General features: G+C 34.7%; 1 protein-coding gene across 1 annotated transcript in view; it reads right to left on the bottom strand.

The window, feature by feature from the left end:
• The window catches only part of CSMD1 (CUB and Sushi multiple domains 1), a gene marked incomplete at its 5' end in the record, with an annotated part of 1071510 nt that overhangs the window by 139392 nt on the left and 905598 nt on the right, over positions 1–26520 (bottom strand). Inside the window, 4 exons of the mRNA XM_080341955.1 lie at positions 11109–11213; positions 18028–18124; positions 18747–18871; positions 19990–20193. Coding sequence (XP_080198081.1) covers positions 11109–11213; positions 18028–18124; positions 18747–18871; positions 19990–20193 — 531 coding nt within the window. The remainder of the gene's footprint in view (positions 1–11108; positions 11214–18027; positions 18125–18746; positions 18872–19989; positions 20194–26520) is intronic.

The following is a 26520-nucleotide window of genomic DNA, read 5'->3' on the forward strand; positions in this document are numbered from 1 at the left end:
AATTTTTGTATATTCTCTTTTCTCAACAAAAGATGAGCAGAACTACTGAGGTTGGGTGGCAGAGCCTTTTGGAACAGCTGCTAAAGGCCAAGGGTATTCCTTACGTTTGACAACTTAATTGACTGTAAAGTTCAGACATCTGAAAGGTAGTACTCTTAACCCAAAACCAAATCTTTGCATAGGTGGGGCAAGATAGTCTGTTCTTAAGTATTTTTAAGCCAGGTGTTAGCAAACAGAATATTAGTTTTACAAAGACTCTCCATGATTAGTAATTTCTCAGATTTGTTCATCTAAATTTGGCAACCTGGAGTACTAGCTGCAGCTTTTTGTCAATAGCATATTACTGTTCTTCTTTTTATTTTATTTTATTTTATTTTATTTTATTTTATTTTATTTTATTTTATTTTATTTTATTTTTTATTGTGTGCTTATCTGAGGAATTTGTTAGTCAGTACAACTGAAAATTAAATATTGTCTCTGCTATCTAAGCTAAAATGCTCCGGATGAATGAGATTGTTGAGAAACTGATGATTAGATTAAATAATTCTGTGCTTTTAAGATTTTCTTTGCAAACAGAAGGACGAGCGGAATTAGTTTATAGGTTTATGGTCTGATGATATAATCTCATTCTTCTTATAAAATTAAAAAAAAAAATCTCAAAGAAAAAATAAATTTTAAATAAATAATCTTAATAATTAATTAATTTATTAACTAGAGAAAGTTACTACTGAAACATAAATACTGCTATTTTTCATTAAAATATGATGTATATAGGCTAGAACAGAATAGAAATTATTTTCACAATATGTGAGAACAGATCTTTAGAATTTATTAGCACGACATTTTGTAAAAATCAGACAAAAATAATACTTTACTGAATATGACACTGTGTGTCCTGCATTTCTCTTGTATGTAAAAATAACTGACTAAATGCTACAACTCTCACTGTCTTCTTATGAAATCTAACTCACTGGTGACAGTAAGAGCAACTTGACAAAGTGTTTAGTACAGAAATGACATTTGGCTTTACTCCAATACATTCTAGATTCTGTTGTTCCAGATGATTCATCATGAAACAATATCTGATATTATTCACTGAGACCCTAGTCTTTCTATGAAATACAACTTTATTTTGGATAATGCTGTTTGCACATTTTGATACTATGTGGGAATAACGCAAGAATGGCAAGGACAAGAACTGTAAACACACTCAGGTTACTGCAATTGGGGTGTAGCAAAACATATAAATCACAAGTAGAACCTCTGTGTTTAGATTACAGGCCTGTGAAAAGAATCGTAAAGGCACCTTATCATACAACCTTTAGATTCCTTCAGGCAAGATCAGAGCAGTGTCATAAACTGTGCCTCCATGAATCCCTATATAGAGACCAAAATGAGCAGGCTTGTTGATCTCCACCAAAGGCTGAATTCTGCAGAGCCTGCGACTCCGCTTCTGTGATCTCAGCCTGGGAGCTTAAGTGCTGTTTCAAAGATACTCTGGCAGCAAGGTAACAAAAATAAATTTACTCTTTGTGTTGCATCTGTGGCTTCTGATTGTTCCAGTAACCTCCCTGCATTGGCTCACAGATACAGGCAGGATTTAAACTTTATGCCCTAAATCTTTATGTATGTATCTACTTTTCATCACTCAAATATAAATACTTTACAAATCTTAAATATGAACATTAAGAATTCTGTGTTTCCCACTTCACCCATTTCCAGTCATTTTTTTTCAGCTCAAGGTTTAGTTGAAGTAAATGTACTTTCCCCTAATGAAGCACATCGTCAATGGCAAGCCATTTCTTTGTCTTTCCTCAAAACATAGGAACATTTCCTTTCTTTTCCAGGAAACACATTCCATAATCCCGTACCTTTCTTCCATGTCCTGTGTCTTTGATGCTTACTATATGTCACATTTTTTCAGGAATGAACAGTGATTGTGGCAAGCCTTTCTAATGCTGAGTGACAGTTACCAAGGTATGAAGTGTAGTCATTCTAGTTACTACATGAAGAATTATTTAATAGTTGCAAGCTACAGGATATCTCTGAAATAGTCTCTTTCTGTAATGAAATGTATATTTTAGGAAAATATAAAAATGTACTTTAAAGATTTTTAGCCATTTCTACCACAGTTTTTACAAATTCTGGTGTTGTACCAACTTTAAAATGATCTTATGATGTCTCCTGGAGGACTAGGCAGAGAAGAACCTAATGAAGTTCAACAAGGGCAAGTCCTGCACCTGAGGAGGAATAACCCCAGGCTGGGGGCTGACCTGATAGAAAGCAGCATTGAAGAGAAGGACCTGGGAGTCCTGGTGGGCAACAGGTTGACCATGAGCCAGCGATGTGCCCTTGTGGCCAAGGAGGCCAATGGTATCTTGGGCTGCATTAGGAGTGTGGCCAGCAGGTCGAGGGAAGTTATCCTCCCCCTCTACTCTGCCCTGGTGAGGCCACATCTGGAGCACTGTGTCCAGTTCTGGGCTCTCCAGTTTAAGAAGGACAAGAAATGACTGGTGAGAGTCTAGCAGAGAGCTACAAATATGATTAAGGGATGGGAGCTTCTTTCTTCTGAGGAAAGACTGAGAGAGTTTGATCTGTTCAACCTGGAGAAGAGAAGGCTGAGAGGGGACCTTTTCAATGTTTACAAATATCTGAAGGGTGGATGTCTAGAGGATGGGACCAGACTCTTTTCAGCGGTGCCCAACAGCAGGATGAGGGGAAACTGACAGAGACTGAAGCATAATTTCATCTGAATATGAGGAGAAATTTCTTTAGCTTGAGGGTGCCAGAGCACTGAACAGGCTGTCCAGAGAGTTTGTGCAGTCTCCTCTGGAAACGTTTAAAACCCACTTGGATGAAATTGTATGTGATTTGCTGTAGGTGAACCTGCTTTAGAAGGTGGGTTGGACTAGATGATCTCCAGACGTCCCTAGCTGCTTATACTTTGTATAGTAGCTGCTAGCTGCTTATACTTTGTATAACACTTTGTATATACTATTTCTTTGGTCTGATGATATAACTTTTAATATAGAATATTCTATACGAATGTCACAAAACATTATGCAAAACCCATTCATAATTGACTTTATTTGATAAACCTGACATTAAGTCAAAATCCCAAAAAAGCAAAGAGAAAGTTGGAAACAGAATCAAATAGTATTGTGAATCCTTATATTCATCATTCTAGCCATTTCATAACACTAGCCTAGTTTAGTTAGATAACTAGTTTAGTTAGGACCGGACCAAAATTCTAAAAAATGCTTGAGATAAAGCAAACAAATTCTTGTACACAAGGACAAACCAAAGAAATTAAATACTTAGAGACTTAGAAATACATTAAACTAGATTGTATGTGAAGAGTCAGTAATACAGGGAAAACATGTTAAATGTCAAGTCCAAGCAATCAAAAAAGGACAAGGATTGCTTACTGCAAGCTCTTCAGTGCTTAGCTTCTGCTATGCAATGCAAGAGAGAACATATCAATGTCAAGAATTACAACCCTCTCCCTGACCTTCTTCTACTTACTGCCTGCTAAATACTTCCTTGGCTCCACTGTGGTGCAGGACAAATAAGCCTCACTTCCATAATTATATACATGCCTACAATTACCTCAAATTCTGTCTAAACGTCACTGCAATTGCTGGCAGAAAGAAAATCCTTGCTGGCATATCTGACAATGTGAATGCCTATTAGTGTTCATTTCAGAAACGTGCAAACTGAACAAAACAAGAATTTCTTGATGACTTGACCAAAATTCATCAAGCTTTCTTTTTTTTTTACTTCTTCCCACCCCATGTGGCTAACTGAAACATATAGTTCTTTATCATGTTATGAACATCAAGCTGGAACAATTTCTTCTTTCTGTTTTGATGATGGTGCATATCAAAATCCAAACTATCCCTTTCAAAACTGCATGCTTCAGACACCAACCTAGTAAATGTATATATCTCAATGAAGTACTGCCAGAAGGGTTAGATTCATATCAACAGCTAGTAAGTTGTACAGACATACCGATAGGATCAGGACCTGCTAAATTAAAAATGGCAATTTTATGATTCACACCTGCTTTAATATAGGGAAAAAGAAAAGACTGCTTCACGAAGACCAACATTAAAGATCAAATTGCATGAAAGATCTTAATCTGGACTTACAAGAACCGATATGCTACTTAGAAGAATACATTTTCTTTTCTGCTGGTCTGATTTTTATCTTCGACTTTATTAAAGATCTTTATGATAGAGAAGTAATACAAAAGATAGTCATTGTTCTCTGGTTTCCTTACCAGTGGAACCTTTATTTCAGCTCCTGAGAATCTTTAGCACTTGACAGCATGCAATAGAGAAGCTTCGAAAAGGGATACAGTAATTAAAAGTAAGCTTATGTTTTCACATATTTTACATTATCTTGGTATAGCAGTAAAACAAATGTTTAAAAAAATAATTATGCTGAATTGTGCCATATATCCTAATTGAGGTAATAAAGGTAGATGGCAGTATTAAAATATTGCTTGCATAAACCAGGATTTTTACTGTAATATTTTAATTCTAATCACTATATTCTGATATATTCACAAATATATTCATAGACATTTGTGGCCTAAACCTACATGTCTATATTTACCACATATTCAGTTCTTACTAAAACAGACATGTCTTGAACTGGGAAGTTCAAGAAGCATGCTGTATGAGCAAACACTCATTATTTCCAGACTATTTTTATTTGGTTGTGTATTAAAGAAAATATTGGAATTACTACTGAATTAATAAATGAGATTTTAAGACCAAACTTGAAACATCGGTGCCTGTAAATGCCATTAAATTAAACAGGCAATTTTCTAAACCTTACTGCTAAGATAGTTGTTTCCTTTGTTCATGAAGATTAAAAGGAATTCATTCAAATAGCAGAAATATTTATTTTTCCTACTGTTGTACATATTAGAAATGCAAAAAAAGCACATTTTGATTGGATTTGCTGGTGGCTGTGAAAATAATTATGTTATTTATTCTACCACAGTTTAGGGGGAAAAAACATGCATATGAAGGATTAGTTTAAGTGATTAATTCCTCTCTTTCCTACAGTTATCTGTTGCATATTTTTACTGCTTTGTTACAGTTCATGGGTTACTGCAACCAGTTTAACACCTATAACCCATCTGAAATAACCAGAAACAAAGTCACACAGTGGCTCTCAACAATACTTACCAGAATGACCAGAATGAAATTTCTCTAAGGCACTGACTACACTGACCAATTATTTAAGTGAGTTTATGTATCTGGCTTAAAAACAAAACAAAACACCACAAAAGAAACAAAGGAAAAACCCCTATCTAAGTAATGAATTTAACCATAGCATATAAATTGAGTATGATCACTCAACTTGGACAACCAAGTCACACATGCATTCTTGATGCCTAACAGAAAAACATCCTAAAGTAAATGATGAAATTATAATTATTCACCAGAAGACCTGTGTGGTTTTGAAGGCTATAAGGGAAACATGTGCACTGCCTAGGTTAGACATGAGCTCAGGTTTGCAGAAGCAGAATGCCCAGATCCTTCCCATGAAAATAAAGACATACATAGAAATAACCAACAAACGGAGGGGGCAAGAGAAAGGCACATAGATAAAAAGAAGACAAAGTTTCAAGAAATAAAATAATACTAATTCAATTATTTAAATTATGTTGAAATATTTAGGAATAAAATAAGATGGCATCAGTGGCTGAAGCTTTTATAAAGTATTTATGAAGTTCTGTAAAGTTACTTAAAACCATCAATATAGTGTGGAATATAAGATAAGTGATCAAATGACAGCAAACTAAATATATTTTACTGAAATAAAGCTTTCCCTAACACACTGATCAAAAAACAGGCATGCTTCTAACATTTACACTGGTGAAAATATAATGTCTAAATTCTCATTCATTTATTCTAGAATACTAAAGTGATGTACAATGTCTATTCTAAAGAAATAACTTTTATTCTGGATAAATAATTTAGTAGTGATTTAGGGACACTCTTCTCTGTTGCTCCTTGGAATTTCTTGTATGATGAAGGTATTGTTCCTAAGTGAGTCTCATTTCCTATTGTCTGTATGAGGAATTCTTTGATATAATGGCATCAGGGGTCTGCAGGATTCAGGATGGCTAGTTTAGAGCAGTTTTACCTAGTACTTTCATGTGAAATATATACAAAATATAAGGCTGGATGAAACACTATTAGGTCCACTTTTTCTCTTCTACCCTTGCTGTAGCCTGATGATGCGAGATTCAAAGTTATTTGGACTTGAAATAATCACCAGCTTCTTATTGCAAATTGGCATTTTTCTGGGAATATAGTCTTCACTGCAATGCCTAAATGTCTTCTAGTGTGAAAAATATTCTCTAGTGAGAGAACAAATTATATCAAAGCATAAGGCAAACACTTCACTGTTCCAGAATTAACACTCTTCCCTACTGGACAACTGCATAAGAAGGGTTTGGGTGGTTTTAGTTCTAATAATTTATGATTCTTGTTAATCAAGGAACAATGAATACACAGCAACTTTTATGGCACTTTCTGTTCATGCAATGTTTTTTTATCAAAAGATTTAAAACAAAGCTCATTTACTTAAATCATTTTCTTGAAATGTTTTAGGAATAAGCTCTAAGCCCAGTTCCCAAATTAAAAGAAAGAAAGAAAGAAAGAAAGAAAGAAAGAAAGAAAGAAAGAAAGAAAAGAAAAGAAAGAAAGAAAGAAAGAAAGAAGGAAGGAAGGAAGGAAGGAAGGAAGGAAGGAAGGAAGGAAGGAAGGAAGGAAGGAAAGAAAGAAAGAAAGAAAGAAAGAAAGAAAGAAAGAAAGAAAGAAAGAAAGAAAGAAAGAAAGGAAGGAAGGAAAGAAAACCCCCCAAAACAAACAACAAATACAAGAGAACCCAAACAAACAAAACCATCACATGCAATATAATTTTAAATGTATAAAGAGGATTTGCAATTTTTGTGCCTTATGAAAAGCATTACAGCTTTCTGAATTTAAAAGGCAGAAAGCTTATTCTCTTTCCAACATACTGATATCTAAAACTATATTAAAGGATCCAGTGTCTTCTGATGCATACATATAATTTCAATTAATGCTAACTGGAAACTATATACATATAGCAGGACCAAAGAACTCTAAGACTGTGCACCGTGAGGAATGTAGGTAGATATGAAGTTCAGTATTTTGGTTTATTATTCCAGAGAATAAAATCAAGTCATGTTCTCTGTGGATCTCTCTGAAATGCAATGAACAATCAGACCAACTATGAATATTTATTGTTAATTTTGACTGACAGCAATTGATTGCTCAAGAAAACAATGTAATAAACAAAGCCATTCCCCTTCCATGAAAGAGCAGGAACTATATAAATTGGATTTGAATTAATAAAAGTGTTACTCAAAAATTGAAATAGCTATAAATTAAATACTTCCAATAAAACTATTATTAAATTTTAACCAGAGTCATAGAAGACTCAACAAATTTCTATAGCAAAATACTTGAAAGAAGAATAAAATGACCTAGATGAAAATAAAATAAAAAGTCTGCTCACCAATTTTAGTTCTCTGAGGACTGGCTCAATTTTTTTTCAAGTTGTTTTTTTTTTTTTTTTTGTGAACTATCTGTAGGTATCTATCTGTAGGTAAAACTCAATTAAATAATTAATCCTTTGCATCTACACTGCTGAAGTGCTGTTCTGGAGATTTTTAAAATACATAAGACAATTTTAATCCTGGTTTGTTTGCATGATTATATTACTGTCATTAATTATTATTCATTTTATTTTACAAAAGGGGACAGTTTTTCAGGTTATATAAACAGCCATAAGTCTTTTTTTTTTTTTTCTTTTTTTTTTCTTAAATAAAACTATACTGATAATAGCTCTTACTAATCAAAAATATTTCCCAAAAATTTTTTGCTCTCTCTAATCTAGTGTGTCTCCTCAGCTTGCTTTCTGATCAGGAAATGAAAGATATGTCACATAAATCTTCCTGGAAATCTGTAATTCATCTTTGAAATACTATTTTTCTCAATATATCACTGAATTTCCTTTAGTATGACTACATAAAACAAAAGAGCAGAGCTACAATAAAGAGCAGAATTGATGAATGGGGAAGGAGCCCTTTCTTACAGCAGGGTCCAGAATCTATTGCTTTTATTGTGTTCTCAGTGAAGACAAACTGAAAGAAGACAACAGAATGGATCGCTGCAAAGTAGTTACTGACAACTTCTTACAAAACGTTAGAGAGAAAGTCTTTGTTATCTGCCATGACTTTAACCTACGTTGCTGCTACTTAGAGGAATATCCTTATTATGGAAGTACACAGAGAATTTCAGCAAAGAAGACAGACTCCTAAGCTCTCTTCTATTCTTTAAACTTTTAGAACAAGTATTTGAACAAGAACTGAAAACCATGTATCCACTTAAGTATAATAACCAACTGCCTACATACTACATCCAAGTCCAGCTCTGTCTTCTAAATGAATACATTAAACATAGGTCTCTGTCCTCACAACAGTGGTGTATTCTTTATACATCCGATTTTAGTGCTATACTTTTTTCTACAAAATGTTTAAATATAAGCTGAACTGGAATGATCAAGCATTTTTTCTGCTAATTAGAATGCTGATACAAATCCTGCTATAGCTGCTTAGTAGAGAGACTTAAAAGTAGATATTGTAGTAAAGCAGCCTTTAAAGTAGATATTGATTACTGCCACAATGACTATTCACACCATTAAATTTCTGCAAGATGAAATAATCGAACTGAGGCCTCTTATACTATAGCTGAATGTTGCAGTTGCAAAGTGTTTTATTTAGAAAGACTATGAATCTGGTCCTCCTTTTCCTTTCCTTTTATCAGAAGTACTTGATGTTCTAAACATAGCATTTAATGTTGAATGTGTTTTTTTTCCAGACACTAAACATTTTTTTGTGTGTTTGCTTAATTAAGAAAACCTCTCAACAAAAGAATATTTTTATTTCAAATTTCAGATTGACTTCTGATCCAAAGCTATTTATTCTTCCAATGCTACCTCAAACAGTAGGTGGCTGCATGATCACAAGCTTCAGAATTCATAATGAAGCACTAGCAATATGTTCATCTTGTTACATGTTAAAGTATTTCCTTCTCTGCTTCTTTCTTGATCTAAAAAGGTGATTGTTGAGTATAAAACAGTAAACTCTTGCTGTGGGTATTTGTTCAGTTTCTGTTTTCAGAGACACACACAAATGTACTGTCCTGCCAGCCTTGCAAGAACCATATAGCCACAGAGGGAAGGAAATTATTCTTCCCTGCCAGACTATCACCAGAATAGTTAACTAAGCTCTGAGTGCTGAATGTTGCTACCTTGACCTGTACTGAGTTGTACTTCTGAAAAATCTTAGCATTGAAATATTTGAACCACTGGAGTCAATATATGCTTTAAGAGAGCACAGTTGTGGGACTGTCAACTAGAAGACAAATAAAAGTATAAAACCAACAGACCTTGCAAGATCCCAAATACTTTTACTTGTTAAACAGAACACATTTCTTTCAGAACTCACAGGCATAATAAAACTGATACAGTAAAAGATAAAAATTGAACTTCAAAATTTTGTATAGTATCATCCTACAACAAACTGTGTTTCTTTATACTTCATATGAAATTATACTAACACTTCAGGTTAAGGGGAAAGGCTTGAGGAGAAAAACAGACTGACCAACTGGGGAGAAGGGTTCCCCAGTCATCCTACATCACCATTAGAATGCATATATTCAAATAAACTACAACATGCTTATATATCAATGCTTGAAATAAATGGGAAACTAAATGACAACATAAGACTATCTTGTGGATTATGTTTACTTTAAAATACTTGTTATGATCTGAAAATCAGGGCTTTCAAAAGTCTGTACATATATATATTATACAATTTTTAATCTCAATCCTAAATAGATCTTATTAAGATTGTTAATGTGTTTATTTACTTACATGGACTTCTTAAAAACCTAATAACAATGTTAGCATTTTTAGACATTAATATTGGAATGAAGGGAATACAAACTAAACTTGATTTTCAAGAAAATTCTTGAGCAACATTTATGAGAAAATAGAGCATGTTCACATTCAAAAAATTAAAGACAATTTATTTTGTGACCTTCATCAAAACATTCATAAGACTATTAACTCATCATCACATTATTTTTTTAAAGACTGAAGTATTCTTAGCCATAACTATTTCCAGTTAGAAGTAATACTATGCAAGCACATGTGCTGAATTTCCTATATTCTGTAGTATTTAAAGTTTTTGAGAGAGTTAATAACACAAACATGCATGTTTTAATTAAGTATGATTATATAAGGTAATCCATTGATGTTCATAACATGAAACATTTGTACTTTAGAACTAAGCCACTCACAAAACATACAAAAAGTTGATACATAGCAAAATTTGCCATTAGCTTTCTTAGGTTATTCTGCTAATACCGCCAGTGATTTACCAAGGTAATGGTAGTGTTTTCTTGTAGCTCTGGAATTATAATTTTTGTTGTTGTTGTTAACTGGTTGTTGGTGTTTTGTTTTTGCTTTTATTTTTTTTCAAATTACAGCAATTTCTTGAGGGAAAAGAATTTGAAGGAAAGGAAAGAACAACTAGAAATAAATATATACATTTATAAACGGAGGGAAACAAATGGAGTTTTGTTCTGGTTTGATCTATTTCCAAGCAGTGAAGCTAACTCTTACTTTTTTGTTACCTGAATTTTAGAACTGAGCTGAAAGAAGCTTAAAAAAACCCAAAGCATAATTAAATTTTACACTTAAAAAATATTTTTCTGAATTGCCAGGTTGATCTGTTATATACTGCTAATTTGTGAAAGTTAGTTTTCAGCAATTTCAAATGTTTCTTTATTTAAAATTTCAGTTTCATAGATATCACTTATACCAAGTTCATGCCAAGCTGACAAGTAGACTTTCATAGTCACGGTGAAAAAAAAATATATAGATAGATATATATATAAATATATATATAGATATATATATAGATATATAAACCCTCTCTTTCCATACGTTTGCATTTTCCTGAGAATGTTTCAAAAAGCAAGCAGTCTTACTTTTGTATTCCAGGTGAAAACCAGCTGCTGCCACACTAATGTCAGAGTGAAAATGCAGGTAAAGTTGATTGGAGGTGCTATTCAACAATGCTGGCACAGTTGTACCTGGAAAAAATAAAAGTTATGGAATAAACTGTAACATACTGATATATTAGGACTTATATTGAAAAGACATGACCAAGACTGAATCAGACAGGTTCATTTTGTTCTCATAATGTGCATGGAAATCTCAAACATTCTGCTATGGTTTGCCTTGTTTTCTCCTGAAGCTGCAAGAAAAATTTGATTAGAAGTCATGATACCAAGAGGCTATATAAGTACAATCAAACAAGATCCCATCATGTTCAGATGAAACTGTATTGACTTGGATAGAAAAAAAAGAGGTGCAAATAAAAAAATATATATATATGTATAAGGATTTGATTACGAGATCAAGCTCAACTCCCAGTTGATCTTTTTCTACTTGTACAAAAAACTTGCAGAACAGAAAAGAACAGTCCAGATATTTTCTCTGTGTCTACTCCACACCTTCTCCCCACAATGTTTCAACCACTTATCCTAGTTCTGAGTGTATGACAGGGAATGAAGAAGCAGGTGCAGCACATTTAAAAAAAAAAAAAAAAAAACACACACAAAAAACACACGCACAAAAAAAGGCTTTATCTAATTCAAATAACTATAACAAAACTGTGTGCCACTGACTTCAGTGTGCACAATACCACAAGCTTAACGCTAACCCTGGACACATTATTTACCACTAGTATTGCTAAGTCTGACACATTTTCTTTGTTACCACATAACTACTATGTAACTCGTTTTCTATAGTCTAAAGCTGGAACATCTACTGAGGCTAAAATTCACATCATTTTTTTTATTATCCTCCAAGACAGTATTAAGTAGCTAATGAACTTCAACGGTGGTTGCATAAGAGAATTCTTTATTTCCTGTGTGGCATTTACTGTTTCTGTTGTAACCATGAGCAACCTAAGTATAAGCTTGAAACTCCGACTTAAAAAGAAAAGTAAGTTTACAGTATACATGAGGAAATGGTAAATACTTTTTAAATTTAAAAGTATGTTAAGCAAAATCTAGATATAAATTGTGAGGAGCTAAAACTTGGCCTTTAAGGAAGGTTTTACTGTCTGAACATGAAAGCTCCAAGTATGGAAATTCACAGACAGTACAGGGCATTCACATCACACAATACTTACCGTGGAATACAGAAAGCAGTGAAACATCTTCCTGGACAGAGGATTTTTCACAGTATCCATATGGAATTTGAAATACATTTAAGGATGTTTAAGGTGTCTGTTCTGTAAGAATGAGGATGTTGACTCAGAATGATTATAGTCTCCATTGAACAAAATTGCTCTTCTGGCAGTTCCCTTCCTTTGTAGGATCCGCTAACATTTAACACTAACATTTTACTTCCTTAGAGAGTGATATTCTAGAAGATGAGAAATTATATCCTATTGTACTGCGAGAAATAAATGAAGCTAGAGTTTTTAATTCTCATAATTGCTACATTCAATAGCATAGTTCAGGCTGGCAGCCTGTCACAAGTGAGGTCTTCCAGGGATCAATACTGGTTCCTACACTGTTTCGACATCTTCATTATTGATCTGGATGATGGGATTGAAAGCACCTTCACCAAGCTTGCCATAACACTAAACTAAGTGGTGAGGTTGACGTGTCAGCCATCACACAGAGAGACCAAGGCAGGCTGAATGAGTGGACGAGGAAGAACAAATAGCATGAAGTTTAACAAAGACAAGTGCAAAGTCCTGCACTTGGGTCAGAATAGCCAAAAAGAGCAGTACAGTCTAGGATCTGTGTGGCTGCAGAGCAGCCTTCCAGAAAGGGACTTGAGGCTCAGGTTGGACAACAAGCTGAATATGAGTCAAAAGGGAACCACTGCAGCAATGAGGGCAAATATGTTCCTGGAATGAACCCAGAGGAGTATTACTAGCAGAGACAGAGACATGATAATCCCACTCTACTCAGTGCTTGTCAGGCCACAACTGGGGTACTGTATCCAGTCCTGGTCCCCACAATTCAAGAAAGACATGGACACATGGGAAAGGGTACGAAGGAGTGCCATGAAGATAATAAAAGGGCTGGAGAACCTGCCCTACTAGGAGAGGCTGAAGGAGTTAGGTGTCTTCTCCCTAGAGAAGACTTAGAGGGGAACCTATCACAGTATTCCAGTACATAAAGCGCAGCTACAAAGAGGATGGAGACTCTCTCTTCACAGGGAGTCATGTGGAGAAGACAAATAGCAACAGAACCAAGTTGAACTGGGACAGGTTTCATCTTGACCTTAGAAATAATTTTTTTACAGTGAGAACAATCAGCCACTGGAACAACCTCCCCAGGGAAATGGTACAGTCCCTGTCACTGGAGGTTTTCAAGATGCGATTGGACAAAGTCCTGGATGACCTCATCTAGGCTCCCTTTCCCACAGAAGTTTGGATTAGATGATCTTTTGAGGACCCTTCTAACCTGAGCTGTTCTATGGTTCTATGATCTAATGAAATTTTATTGATCACCTGCCAACATCTGCTTTTTCTGGGATTTGGTACATGAAGTGTGGAAGACACATTTTAGTGTGGCAACCAGATGTAGTGCTGTTTTGGACTTTATCATTAATAGAGAGAAACAGTACTTAAAGGGCAGGAGTAGATTTCATGAGTAATAGCTTAGGTGCAGATATTTCCACGGTAGATATCTAACACTCCTATAGATGGATACCATGTTAGGATACTGGACTCTGAATTCTTAACTTCTTGAGAATCTGCAATCAGGAACACAGGGAACTCTCCTAGGAGGCAGTAAGTGTGTTTGCCTCCATAAAGGCTTACAAGGGAATGAGGACAAGTTTTCCACTTAAATTAATGTCTAATTATGATATTGTTATGGAAAATTACGCCCACTATCTCTTTCAAGCATTAGCAATGACAAGCAAGAGAAATGTGTCTCATTCTAGAGATGAACACTACACTGCATGTATGAAAGGCTGCCTGGCATCTCAGAAATTTCTAGACCAAGAACAGAGATAGTAATTTTAGGCATTTCTTGGGTTAGCATAAACATGAAGCATGGACCGCATTCTTACTTATTTTCTTTCTAAATGTAACTATCATGCTAAGAGTAGATTCTCCAGATGTCAGCCTCAATGACTACTGTGTATATATACTCTCTCTGTATATGTCTAAACATGTATTTATGCTTACATATGTACATATACATACTGAAAAGAATATCAGGTGTTATTTGCATTTCCAAGTTTAGATGGAAATGTAGCTATATTTAGTCTTACTTTTTTCCAGTTTGAATATACCATAGCCAAGTGAAGTAGCAGTCCCAAACTAGCAATTCTAAGATACTGTTGCTTTTTTTGGCTTGTTTCCACTTTTTTGTTCATTTCTGTGTATTAAGAAAAATGACTCTCACTCATGTTCAGACAATACTCTCAGGAAAAAGCAACATGCTTGACAATAATATCCTCTCACTCAGCTACTATGCCTATAACCTTCACTAAAGAGTCCAGGACAGACCCTGTTTTGGCTTATTGATGAAAGACTTTCTGCCCTTTTATCCAAGGAATTTCCACTCTGTCATAATTCCATTCTATGACACAATTGGCCCCCCAAAATATTTACAAATACTCGTGAGATACCTGACAGTTATCCAAGTTTTATAAGTCTTCTTGCATTTTTGTCTTAATGGACATGTTTCACGTAGGAACTGCTATTACTGAGCTGTAAGAACAGGGTATCTCTAAATTCAGTTGACAGTGATGTAGCCTTATAATTAATGCAGGCTTTAGAAGATAATAATATTACTGGCAGGAATATACCCATATTGGATTGAGAAGGTGGAAAATATGAGACTTTAACTCTTAAGGGCAAGCATGAAAGATCAGACACTTGGTAGACTTAACATATATAAACTGATAATTACTTAATGAAACTCTTTTTTTTTTTTTTTAACAACATGATTTTAAATAAATCCACTTCCATTTGGAAAGCAGGATGGGTATTGAAAAACAGGTAACTTCTTACTCTTCCAAATGAAAAATAAAATACAGTTCCTTTGCAGGAGAAAAATCAATCCCAGTTATGGGATTTTTTTAATTTCTGAATATAGCAATTAAAATTCTACCTTGTTTGTAAAAACTGTGACCTTCACAACTGAGAGAATTAAGAGTTGATCTGTGCAACCAATCAAAAATCTGCTATAGCTACATATACTCTTGAAGTGGTACAACATCTGTTGTAAAATATTTGTAACATTATTTTGATGGTTGTCTTTTAAAGGCAATGTTATTTTTATTTCCTCGTGAGCCATGAGCACTACTTTGATGAACAATCAATACTGAAGGTAAAAATAACCCATAGTTTTCCAATTACCCTGAATGTCCCTTGCTATTGCCCAGTGTCATGTGGAAAACTTGGTCTGAAAAATAATCAGTTTGCCCACCAAAAGGCATCACCTGTCAGTATTGGGCACATGAAACTAACCAGTTCACTATTCCATTGCATGCCACAAGAAGCCTCTTGGCATTTAACACATCAGTCCTATCCATAGCATCTACTTTCAAAGATGGCTGTACAAAAATTCATGTATTCTGCCACCAAGAAGAAAGCAGCACAAGATATCTTTGTCTGTTAACATATCGTCTCAGGATTTTTATTATAGTTTTGTTTATGAAGCCCCTATCACTTTCCCCTAAAACACCATCCTCACATCACAACTATAACTATAGCATAAAAAGAAGAAAAATGCCCTAATATTTCTGCCATTCACTGACAAAAGATGGCCCACAGGATTAAACCAAAAAGGACAATATGTAAGCACCCTGACTGCTCTAGGAGACAGCTCTTGCTGGCCCTGCCCAACCCCTGGGGCTTGCCCCTACCCTGCCCATTGCCCAGGACCCCATTTCAGCCCCTGAGGCCGTCAGCTCCTGCCCCAGTTATGCTGCAGCAGGATCAGTCTCCAGCTCCCATAGCCCTGCCCTGCTCTGTTGTGGGCGTCACCAAGTTTAATAAATTCTTAATAATTAGTTGTACATCTGTGAATCTTGAATGTTAATTTAGAAGACAGATGAATTCACAGAGAGTGAATCAGAAGAAAATGGTATTGTACAAGATTAAGAAATAAATGATATCTGCTGAATTTTACCACTTATGAAATTATGCCTGGAATTCAGTTTCAACATCACATTATTGGTTCCATTTTGAGAACAGCAGATTTCATGTAATGTTTAAATATCCTTCATTAACCCTTTCCAATACACAAAATAATTCTTCATTTTAAGTCCGACATTCATTATGAAAAAGAGATAAATTTACAATAACTTTGTCCTACTCTATCTCCAATGAAATATTTCCAACACAAAAAACCATCTTTTTCTGTTTCCCTGGAAATTAGAAAGGGTTTTAAGCTAAAGCAAGGTGACTCACTTTTAGTATAGAATAAAAATGTGGTTTGAGTCTTGAGTATTATTAAATGAAGAATTGTTAAATGGATCTTTTCATCAGTTCTTTATCCAATGGGTCCAATATCTTTGTCACATATTGTACTTGTCAAAAACTGATTACATTTCATAATTTCTTTCTTCCTTATTGCCAATTTAATATGCAGCATAGTTCCTAGCCTTTAATACAAAATTGTTATAACCTTTTGTACTGGTTCTGGTTGGCACAGAGTTACGTTTCTTCACAGTAGCTGGCATGATGCCATGTTTTAGAATTGTGACCAAAACAGTGTTGACAATACAGGGATGTTTTAGTTATTGCTGAGCAGTGCTTACACAGAGTCAAGGCCTTTACTGCTTCTCACACCACTCCAGCTGTGAGGAGGCTGGGAGTGCACAAGAAGCTGAGAGAGAACAGCTGACCCCAACTGACCAAAGTGATATCCCGTACTATATGATGTCATACTCTGCACTAAAAGGTGGAGGACAAAAAAGAAACGGGAGGTTATTGGCAGTTCTGGCATTTTCTCTTTGCAAGCAACTGTTAGGCATAATGGAGCCCTGCTGTCCTGGAGATGGCTGAACACCTACCTGCTGATAGGAAGCAATTAATTAATATCTTATTTTTCTTTGTTTGCATGTGCAGCTTTTGTTTTACCTTTTATATCTCAGCGCACAAGCTGTCTCATTTTTATCTTTCTGATTCTCTCCTTCATCCCACTGCATGGGAGTGAGCAAGCAGTTGGGTAGGGCTGAACTACCTACTAGTGTTAACCCACAATATATTTTAATATGCATATTTGGAGGTGCAACTTCAAATTATCTAATTTGATATTTGAATAAATAATATGGGTTTAATTTTTTCAGTTGATAATTCATTTCCTTACATAATCCAACATAGATCAGATCAGGCTTATGATAGAGTTCATGAGTCTGGGATATTATTCATATTTAATCTTATATCAGATAACTCTCTTGGTTTTGTTTATAGAACATATTCTATCTATTAAAATTGTCTTATAAAAAAGGAGTAAAACTATAAATGCCTGACGTACATGTGAAGAAATAAATTACACGGTTTGTTATATCCCAGTTGTAGTATTTTTTTTTTTTTTTCTGAGGTCTGTTTAGTTTGGATAAATACTGAATGCTTCATCTTTTTTCCTGAGAACAAGAGGCTAACAAAGATAAACTAAGTCAAAGCTATCAAAGGAAGACCCTTGAACGTCAGTACCAGTTTATATATATATTTGCACATTGAAACATTTACAGGACCTGAAATCTCCTCTGCAAAATGAGAATATTTCATAATGATACCATGAAAGATGCAATACAAATATAGTCTTTGTGTATATGTGTGAGTAAACAGAGACATATTCTCTCACATACATATATATACATATAGATCTGTGTGTTTAAATCACAGCATATCCTCACCTGAAAAGCTCCCAAGACGTGGTGCTGTCATATCTCCACCATCGTATATTTCAAGAGAGTCCCAGTTATGTTCAGTGGCAAAGCTGATGACCTGGATCTGTAAAACACCACCACAAAACTTTTTAAAACCAACTAGCCATATGTTTTTTTAAATGTTCTAGAAACAACAAAATAAAAAGAGAACATGCCCCAAACAAAATATAAATGAGCAGATCCAAACAAAAACACCTGAGTGAAAAAATATAAATAAAACATTAAAGTTCACTTTTCAAGTTGTCTTAAATTTTAGAAAATATGACACTGGGTAAGTAAGTAGGATCTTGCACATATGTTGCATGATTACAATTAATTACTCAAAGTATAAATGAGAAGATCATCAAGACAGTTTCAGACCTCTCAAGTGCCTTAGCAGATAGAAAGAGTTGACATTTGCATACCAGATTGAAGGAGCAGGACCTGCTTTCAATATTTTACACAGTAAAAGAGAAAGCTGCTTGTTAAACTATTTCTCATTCATCCTACCATGTAAAAATAAAGTAACATAGAATAAAAGTAACCACAGAAAAATATTGAGAAAAAAACCAAGAAATATTTAAAGTATGCCAAAAAATTATCTTACTGATTGCAATTTTGTGACATGTCTAGAGAAATAAACCATTACTTTTTAAATTAAATGAAAAAACACTCAATATTCCATGCTTGACAGAATATAGACTTGCCTGAATACCTGATCCCTCGGTCACTATGATTTTCCAAACACAATTCAAGCTGTTACCATAAGGTTCAGGGTAACCTGGTGAAAGAATAGTACCTCTCCGCTCAGTAAAATTCCCACTGCATGGCACTGAAAAAAAGAATGATCACAAATTATTACAAAACCTAAACTACTTGAGAGAACAGAAAAGCAATAGTAATTTTACTAAGCCAAATATAATAATTCTCTCTTGTAGCAGAAGCACACAGACAGGAAGCAATGATCTGAACTTAGAAAGCAATGTTATCTAAAATATTTAAACAATATAAAGCATAAGATACAGCCTGCATGAATAAACAATTCAGAAGTGACCTTAGTTTTGAGTGTGTGCAGCCTAGAGGAGTCTAGCAGCACAGCCTAATCACAGCTTACCTGAGAGTAACAACAAACTCTAAAAACATAACATTAATCATAATCATGATTTATAGAAATAATGTGAACTCACACACTGCCTAAGATAGTTCCAATATTACATCTAGCTGGTAAAGCAGTGTAATACATTAAATATTTTTTACTAAATATGTAATTGCTTTTATAAGATTCAAGAAAATATAATTAAATGAAACAGAACTAAAAAACCCATCAGGATACACAGAAAATATAACACCTACATTTATTTTTAGAACCCTCTAATTAATTACAAATTCCTATGAATAGCAATGACTTTTGGATATAAATCCAAGGAGGGAGAGAATGAAACTTTTCAACATTAAAAAAAAAAAAAAGGTGAAGTGCTAAACTTTATCCCACTGCAGGTCTGCAGACAGACTGAAGAAAATTAGCTATACTTAACAACGGTATCATTATTCAATGTACTCTATGCTTCTATTTAAAAATAGAAATCATTGTCCTATGTGTGATAGAAATACACAAGTATAGTGTAATAAAACAGGTAAAAAACACTTCTGGAGAATTAAATTCTGTCCTGTATTTCAAGCTCTAGATGAGTCATGAAAATAATGAATGTTCAAGAAAATATGCATCACACTTGTTCATATAATCTAAGTCATTATATGAAACACTAGACTGCTTAGCAGCCAGCTGGTACTCAATTACTTTTTGATATGGAAAACTGCTCTTTTAAATTGGGCTTGACTGATATTAATCGAAGGAGAGTGAATATATGTGTTAAATACTATTTCCTGAAGCAGTTCCTGAATTCTGATTCAGAGACATTCAGAACAGAAGACTCAAATGTAATTGCTTACCTACACAGCTTGGTACTGTGTCATTCCACTGAGCTAAGGCATTAGGTACAGCCTGACATCGGATAGCTTTTGAGCCATGTAGCAGATAGCCAGGACTACACTCAAATCGAACAATAGAGCCTGCTGAAAACTCAGACCCGATTCTCCTTCCATACCTAGGCTCTGGAACTGAGCTACATTGTGTATCACTTGTGCGTGGAACAGCTGCATAAAGAAAGAGAAAAAAAAAAAATCCATTAATCCAAATGACAGTCATCATCAAAAAATAGAAAAAAAAACCACCAAAAATGCTCATTGTTTTTTGTAGGACAGAGCTTAATTGTATTTGTTCCTTTTATGTGTTCTGCTCCTGCATTCTCAAAGAATGGCCTGATGTTTTCACAGCTGTTGGCTGGATTGGGGTTTTGGGCTGTGACCATGTAGTCATGTGAGTGCCACAGCAGCATGGAGAGCAATTGACTTTGGAAGTATGTTCTTAGGCATGGGAGGATCAGTGAGTGTTTCAGATGCCTTCTTTAATGAAAGGATACCATACTTTCCACCTATTTTAATTATTACATATGAAAGTCTGGCTTATCTTTAGAAGTTTCACACTAGAAGCCAAGAAAAACATTATGCTGCATGTAATCATACATAAAACCAATGTAATATTATACAAATATTTGATTTACCATATTAGAGAATACTAAGTGGTACCAATGTACCCTCAAGGTACATTTTACCAATAATTTCTGAGAATTCATAAATCTGATGTGATACAAGAACAGTTAAAATACTGTAAGCAACATTTAAAGAGCAACATAATACAATACACTAGAAGCCCATGGGTTTACATTCCCTTTGGCTTTGTTATTTATAACCAGTCTTTTATAGCAGACATTTTTATGTAGTTACTGACTCTTGGTAATGTGCATGTTGTTTGTGTAGCAAACTTGTTCTTTCTACATTTCATTTTGCAGTTAAATAGTAAATGCCAATTTTAAAAAAATGTATATTTATAGAAAGAAAGGTAGAAATATAATTTGTGTGCAATTTTAACTATTTATTTTTACACTATAATATAATAAACATTAAAAATAATCTCATAAAATATGAGCAAATTTTCTGTGTGAGTAACATGTACGAAAGTTTTGTTTGATCAGTTTGGTTTCATCAAGAATTAGTTTCAAGGGCTCATTTCATCTAGATATGAATTTTCAAACATGATCTTTCTGTCTTACTAATCTATTTTAAGAACAGTGTAAACAGAATCACAGTCATATTTAATTTTCTTTTACAGTCTTACATTCATTTTCTTTGCTGGTCTGTAACAGCGAAGAGCAATATTCCCATCTATTCAGGTGTTCACCTGTACAAAAACTCACATACACCCCTCCACCTCACTTGTTCAGTTACCCTGGTCACTAAGTAAAAGGTAGGGTGTATGAAGCCTACATATACTTATTTTCATACTGATAGCTTTATACTTTTCTTAATGATTAAACTGTCATTTGCTCTATTCAAAATCATAATTATTTAAGTGAAGTAGTTTTAAATATTGGCACGTGCCCCTGAAGTTAGTAGTTGTTGACAAATTTGATTCAGAACACTATTTGAAATCAATTCTGTCTTAAGTCTAGCATGAAATACACAACACATTTTAGCAGAACATTGGAAGTTCTAATTTATGATTACATTGACATTATGTTCTACCAGTTTTCTGTATTGCTACTGAGAATAGTTAAGTTCATGCAAGTATTACTGAATGTAGAGAAAAGCTTTTTCAAAGAAGGTTTAGAAACCATAGGTAGTAGCAATAGCAGTATAATACATGCTCTTTCATTAATATGCAGTAGGTTGATTTCTCAGACAAGGTCATACAGATACAGTAACACATATTTTCTTCTAAACCAGTAGGTTAGATGGTTGCAGAAGATTTTAGCCTTGAAAGCTTAAGAAAGTTATAAAACGCATCCGAGATTGAAAGAAATGGTCAGAGGTAAACTAACAGACACCTGGAATGATAGCTATGTAAAATGGGAAAAAAAAGGCAAATACATTTTCGAAGTTTTTAAATTGGCTGAATACTTTACATAGTATAAACAAACCAATTCCTTTTCAGTAAATTTAATACACCTGCTTTTGTTAAAATAAGTGGGCTTTTGAGAGTCAGTTTTCAACAGGACCTCAGTGTCACCCAGCTGCTCTGTGAAACTTGCTCATGCATACACTTTTAACTGTGGCAGGAAATTGTTCTGCACTTGTGGAAGGATAATGAAGAAACTATAGTTCAAGGATTCCACACAGTTGCAGTTCTTCCTGATTTTAATCTGCAGACCACATTTGGTCTGCCAGCTCATTTCAACTGACTCAATCTGCCCTTTTTTGTTCTCTTTTATTGGGAATAATAGTATTTTCTCTATCAAATGGTTGACCATGCAAGCACTATTTTATTCAAACCTAGGTGATGAAGGCTGCTTACACATCCAGCCATATGACTGTCTTATGCCTAGAACTCCAACTTCTGTCCCATGATTAGGCATCCTTTGTTCAGGACTACTTCCTCAAATAGAAGTGTTGGTCATGATATAAATCACTTGCAACTATGTGATAGCAAAAGATTCAATACATTGTTGTGGACCAACCAGTCCAGGTCATTTGTACCCAGTTATGGCTAATTCACTTTATTAACAATTAACACAAACCTCTGATCACTGATTCAGGGGTTTAGAAGAAGGAGAACACAAACAAACGAACAACCACTTAAGTAAACATCTTTCCTTCCCTCTCTCCAGCCTCAGTCTGTCTGTCTGTCTGTCTATCTATCTATCTATCTATCTATCTATCTATCCTTCCCTTTCCTTGTCTCAACTTCCTTTCGTCCATCTCTAGTTCCACCAGTGAGGTAAGAGGCAGCATAGGAGGTTGGGGTCATGTGCTCGTTTTTTGCTTCTTTGCTTTCCTCTGCTGTACTTAACATTTTACTAATTTTCTTTCCTGCATTTTGCTTCTTCAAGTTCTCATGTCACTCTGTTTCTTAGTGTTTGTGACACAGTGTGGGTCACTCATGGGCTGCAGTTGCTCAGAGATGTCCTCCTACAGCAGAACAGGTCTTTCACAGGCTGCCAACCCATCTGAGGCTTTCTTGCTCCATTACTTTGCTTTTTAGGGAAAGATCTGTCTGTACTGCTGCAGCCTCAGCTACATAAAAGTATAATGATGCCATAGCAGGAAAACAAATGTAAGATAAACCTGGAAAAAGTATAATTCCCAGTCTTCTTAAATTGTATTGTTCCTAGAGTATTTCAATGTATCTGACCCTAAGATTCTGAAAGGCTGAATATTCATTGAGTCTGATATTACAGATACCCTTTAACTATTGTATGAAATACAAAGAAATGTAGTCATCTGGGAAAAATAAATGAAGGCACACATGACACATGCAGATAAGAAAGAAGTTTTTGAGGAAGTGGCATTGCAAAAGTCATTAAATCTGAATCAAAAGCTACAAAGACTATCTATTCCCTGCTCAAAACAGAACATGAAAGCAAGCAATAACCATTATTCCCCACTAGCCTTCCTTCTAGATTTTACCTATAATGCTGGCAACCAAGACTTCTCAAGCTGCATCACAGAGACATTCCATTTTATATAGTAATTATCCTCCATCTTTTAGCAAATGTTTCCTACCACTGTGAAACAAAATTGAAATAAGCCCAGTGGAAAAGTGAACGGGGAAGAAGCTCAACCTGGAATAGCAGGCGATAAATAAAATGGTTGACTTTATAGACCAGATTACTGTGTTCTGTATGAGAGTGGCTGTTATTCTCTAGAGTATTTAAAAGGCTAGCAAGCAGGCGGTCATTGGATGTATTATCACATGCTTCAAAATAAGAGAGAAAAATCTCCAAATGATACTGCTTATTAAATACTACTAACTCATATGTATACATATATAGGTGTATTAAATAAAGCTCTTAAGGTATATTTTAAAATATATTAAAAAACCTAGTTATTCAAATAGCTTCATGATTCTCTTGAGATAAATAATGTGACTCATTTTCTGATGCTGGAGAGAACACTTGTCATTTGTTAAAATGTATTTCTTACAATTACTAAAAAATAGATGTAGTCTAAATAACTGACTGAAATGAGGCATATAATTGTGCTCACATGGAGGCTTATTGTTCAACAGCAACCTATGTTTGTGTGTGTATGCATACAGCTAATAGGATTGAGGCTTTGTATCACTATGAGTTCTTTAAAAGCAGTAAAAAAAAACCCTAAACACTTTAGGCATACAAAAAACAAATAAAATTATACAGAAGAGTGTCATTCATATGCAAATAGATGATAAGAGCCCAAATGCTGAAAGCTGTTTTCTAATTCCAGAAGTTTTATTACCCCTCTTTTCTGATTAATTGTGTGTGATAAATTTAAATGCAAGTGATGCTTTTGATGTGGAAAAAGGGCAAGTACCGATATCTTGAGCTAAATCCAAAGTAGAGTGTGCAGTCATGGTGATATCTTTCTATAAACACACAAGTAAGAAGGCTTAAAACCACCCTCCAGAAGGAGTTTGAACAGTCCTATCAAATTCCTTTTAACTATGAAAACATCCTTGAGGTGAGACAGTTATCTCCATTAACTTGCTGTGTCAAACCATGACTGTGTTCCAATTTAAAACAAAAACAGAAACAAAACAAAACGAACCACTTAAAAGCCACTTGGTAGTATTATTTAGAACTATCCAAACCTACTTTTATATTTCAATTTAGACATGCAGAAGAGCTAGTATATAATAAACCACAGTGTTCAATGACTATCTCATTAAGCTTATTGGATGTGTATGCAATACATCTACTGAACTGCCCAGAAGCTCCTTTGGGACTGCATCTACTGCCTGTAGCAGCAAGGAATCTGTAAGCACTGCCCCAGGTATCACCCAACTGCAGACACATGGATCAGCCCAGTGCACTAAGCTGCCTAGTAGCATGCTAACAGGCTTAGTCGTGCTGTCCCATTCTTGCATTTCCGCTGCAGCATGCACATGCGTACAATATCTCCTCAAATTCAGTTGTGTCAGGAAGAGACCTGCAAGTCTTAGACTGTCACCCACCCTTCAATACCAAAATTGCCTCACAGTCTCTGCCATACAAATTTTCCTTCCAAGCTCTCCGAGAAGACAGAATTTATTAGTACCCTGAATAAAACCCTTGAAACATCAACTGGGAGCACTGATCAATACTAATTAACTAAAGTCTCCAAAACCTTGAGCTGAGCAACAGATATTCATGAGGTAAGCTTGAAAGCATCTTTGGCACTTTTACCCTCTCTGTAGTATTAAACAGAGGAATAGTGTGTGACGCAGAATCCAAGCTAACTTCAGTCAAGCTCTGAAACCGCAGGTGGTAAAAACACATTGAAGCACTGGTATACTGTTTTGACAGCATCATGCTGCCTATACATATCTAGAACTGAGATTTTCAGAAGTACTTGAAAATATTTTCTTTATTTTTATGTTCTTTTTCTTTATGTCTTGAGAAAGTTGAAATGAACGCTTCCTCTATAGACAAACACTTTAGGTGAATGTAACAAATATTCTCATAACAGCTCTTACAATGTATTCACTTGCTAAGTGAGTAGCTGTCAGTATAAAACAAATCACAAAATGATCACTATTTCATACTGTAACTATAATTGGATCGGACAACAATTACACATAAATTGATATAGAATTAATTAGCATACAAGTAATTATAAAAAGATATAATCTTTCATTTTGATTTTAATATTAATTTCAGGTAATGGGATACTCCTTGACCAGAACAATAAGATCTATTTTCTGTGTCATTATAATGTCTGAATAGAAATCAGATATTGTTGGAAAGTTAGTATTGTATAACAAATCTACTGATTTTATTTTTATTGATTTATTAAATACAAAAATGCAGCTAGCAATTCAGAGGGGTGTTTGCAGTGCCTATTTGAAGTGTTACTCAGTGGCATGTTTGCACTTTCACCTCAGGGAAATCTGGCTTTTAACAGAGATCAAATATGTGCCTCCCTTGGTCCATAGCAGTCTAGCAACCTACATCCAACTTAATATAAAATAAAGATGCTTATTTCCTTTTGGTCAAAACTGAATATAATAGTCACCGTGTCTAGAAAACAATTTCTATTATCTTGACCCTAGTCATTTTAGTCAAGAAAAACACTGGCAGGATTAAATAGATATTTATATCAGATAACTAAATCAAGTCGCTACAAACTGGCTGGCTGCTTACAAACAGAGAAGAGCTGTTTGTGCATGAGGATATAGATGCTAGTTTGGGCTGCAAGGACCACAATATGATGAAGCTGAAGAACTGGCAGAAGGTTGGAATTAAGCTGAGCAAACTTTGGCATATTCATGAAGTTGGTACATAGACTCTCTTAAGGAACGGGAATGAAGAGGGAGGATACTGGTGATTTTTTTTTAGAGAGATTTGAGAGCCTTGGAACAAATTATCTTATTGAGAGGCAAGACTGGGAATATGGGCCGAAAGCCTG

Source organism: Nesoenas mayeri, assembly GCF_963082525.1.
Source record: "Nesoenas mayeri genome assembly, chromosome: 3".
NCBI classification, from domain to species: domain Eukaryota; kingdom Metazoa; phylum Chordata; class Aves; order Columbiformes; family Columbidae; genus Nesoenas; species Nesoenas mayeri.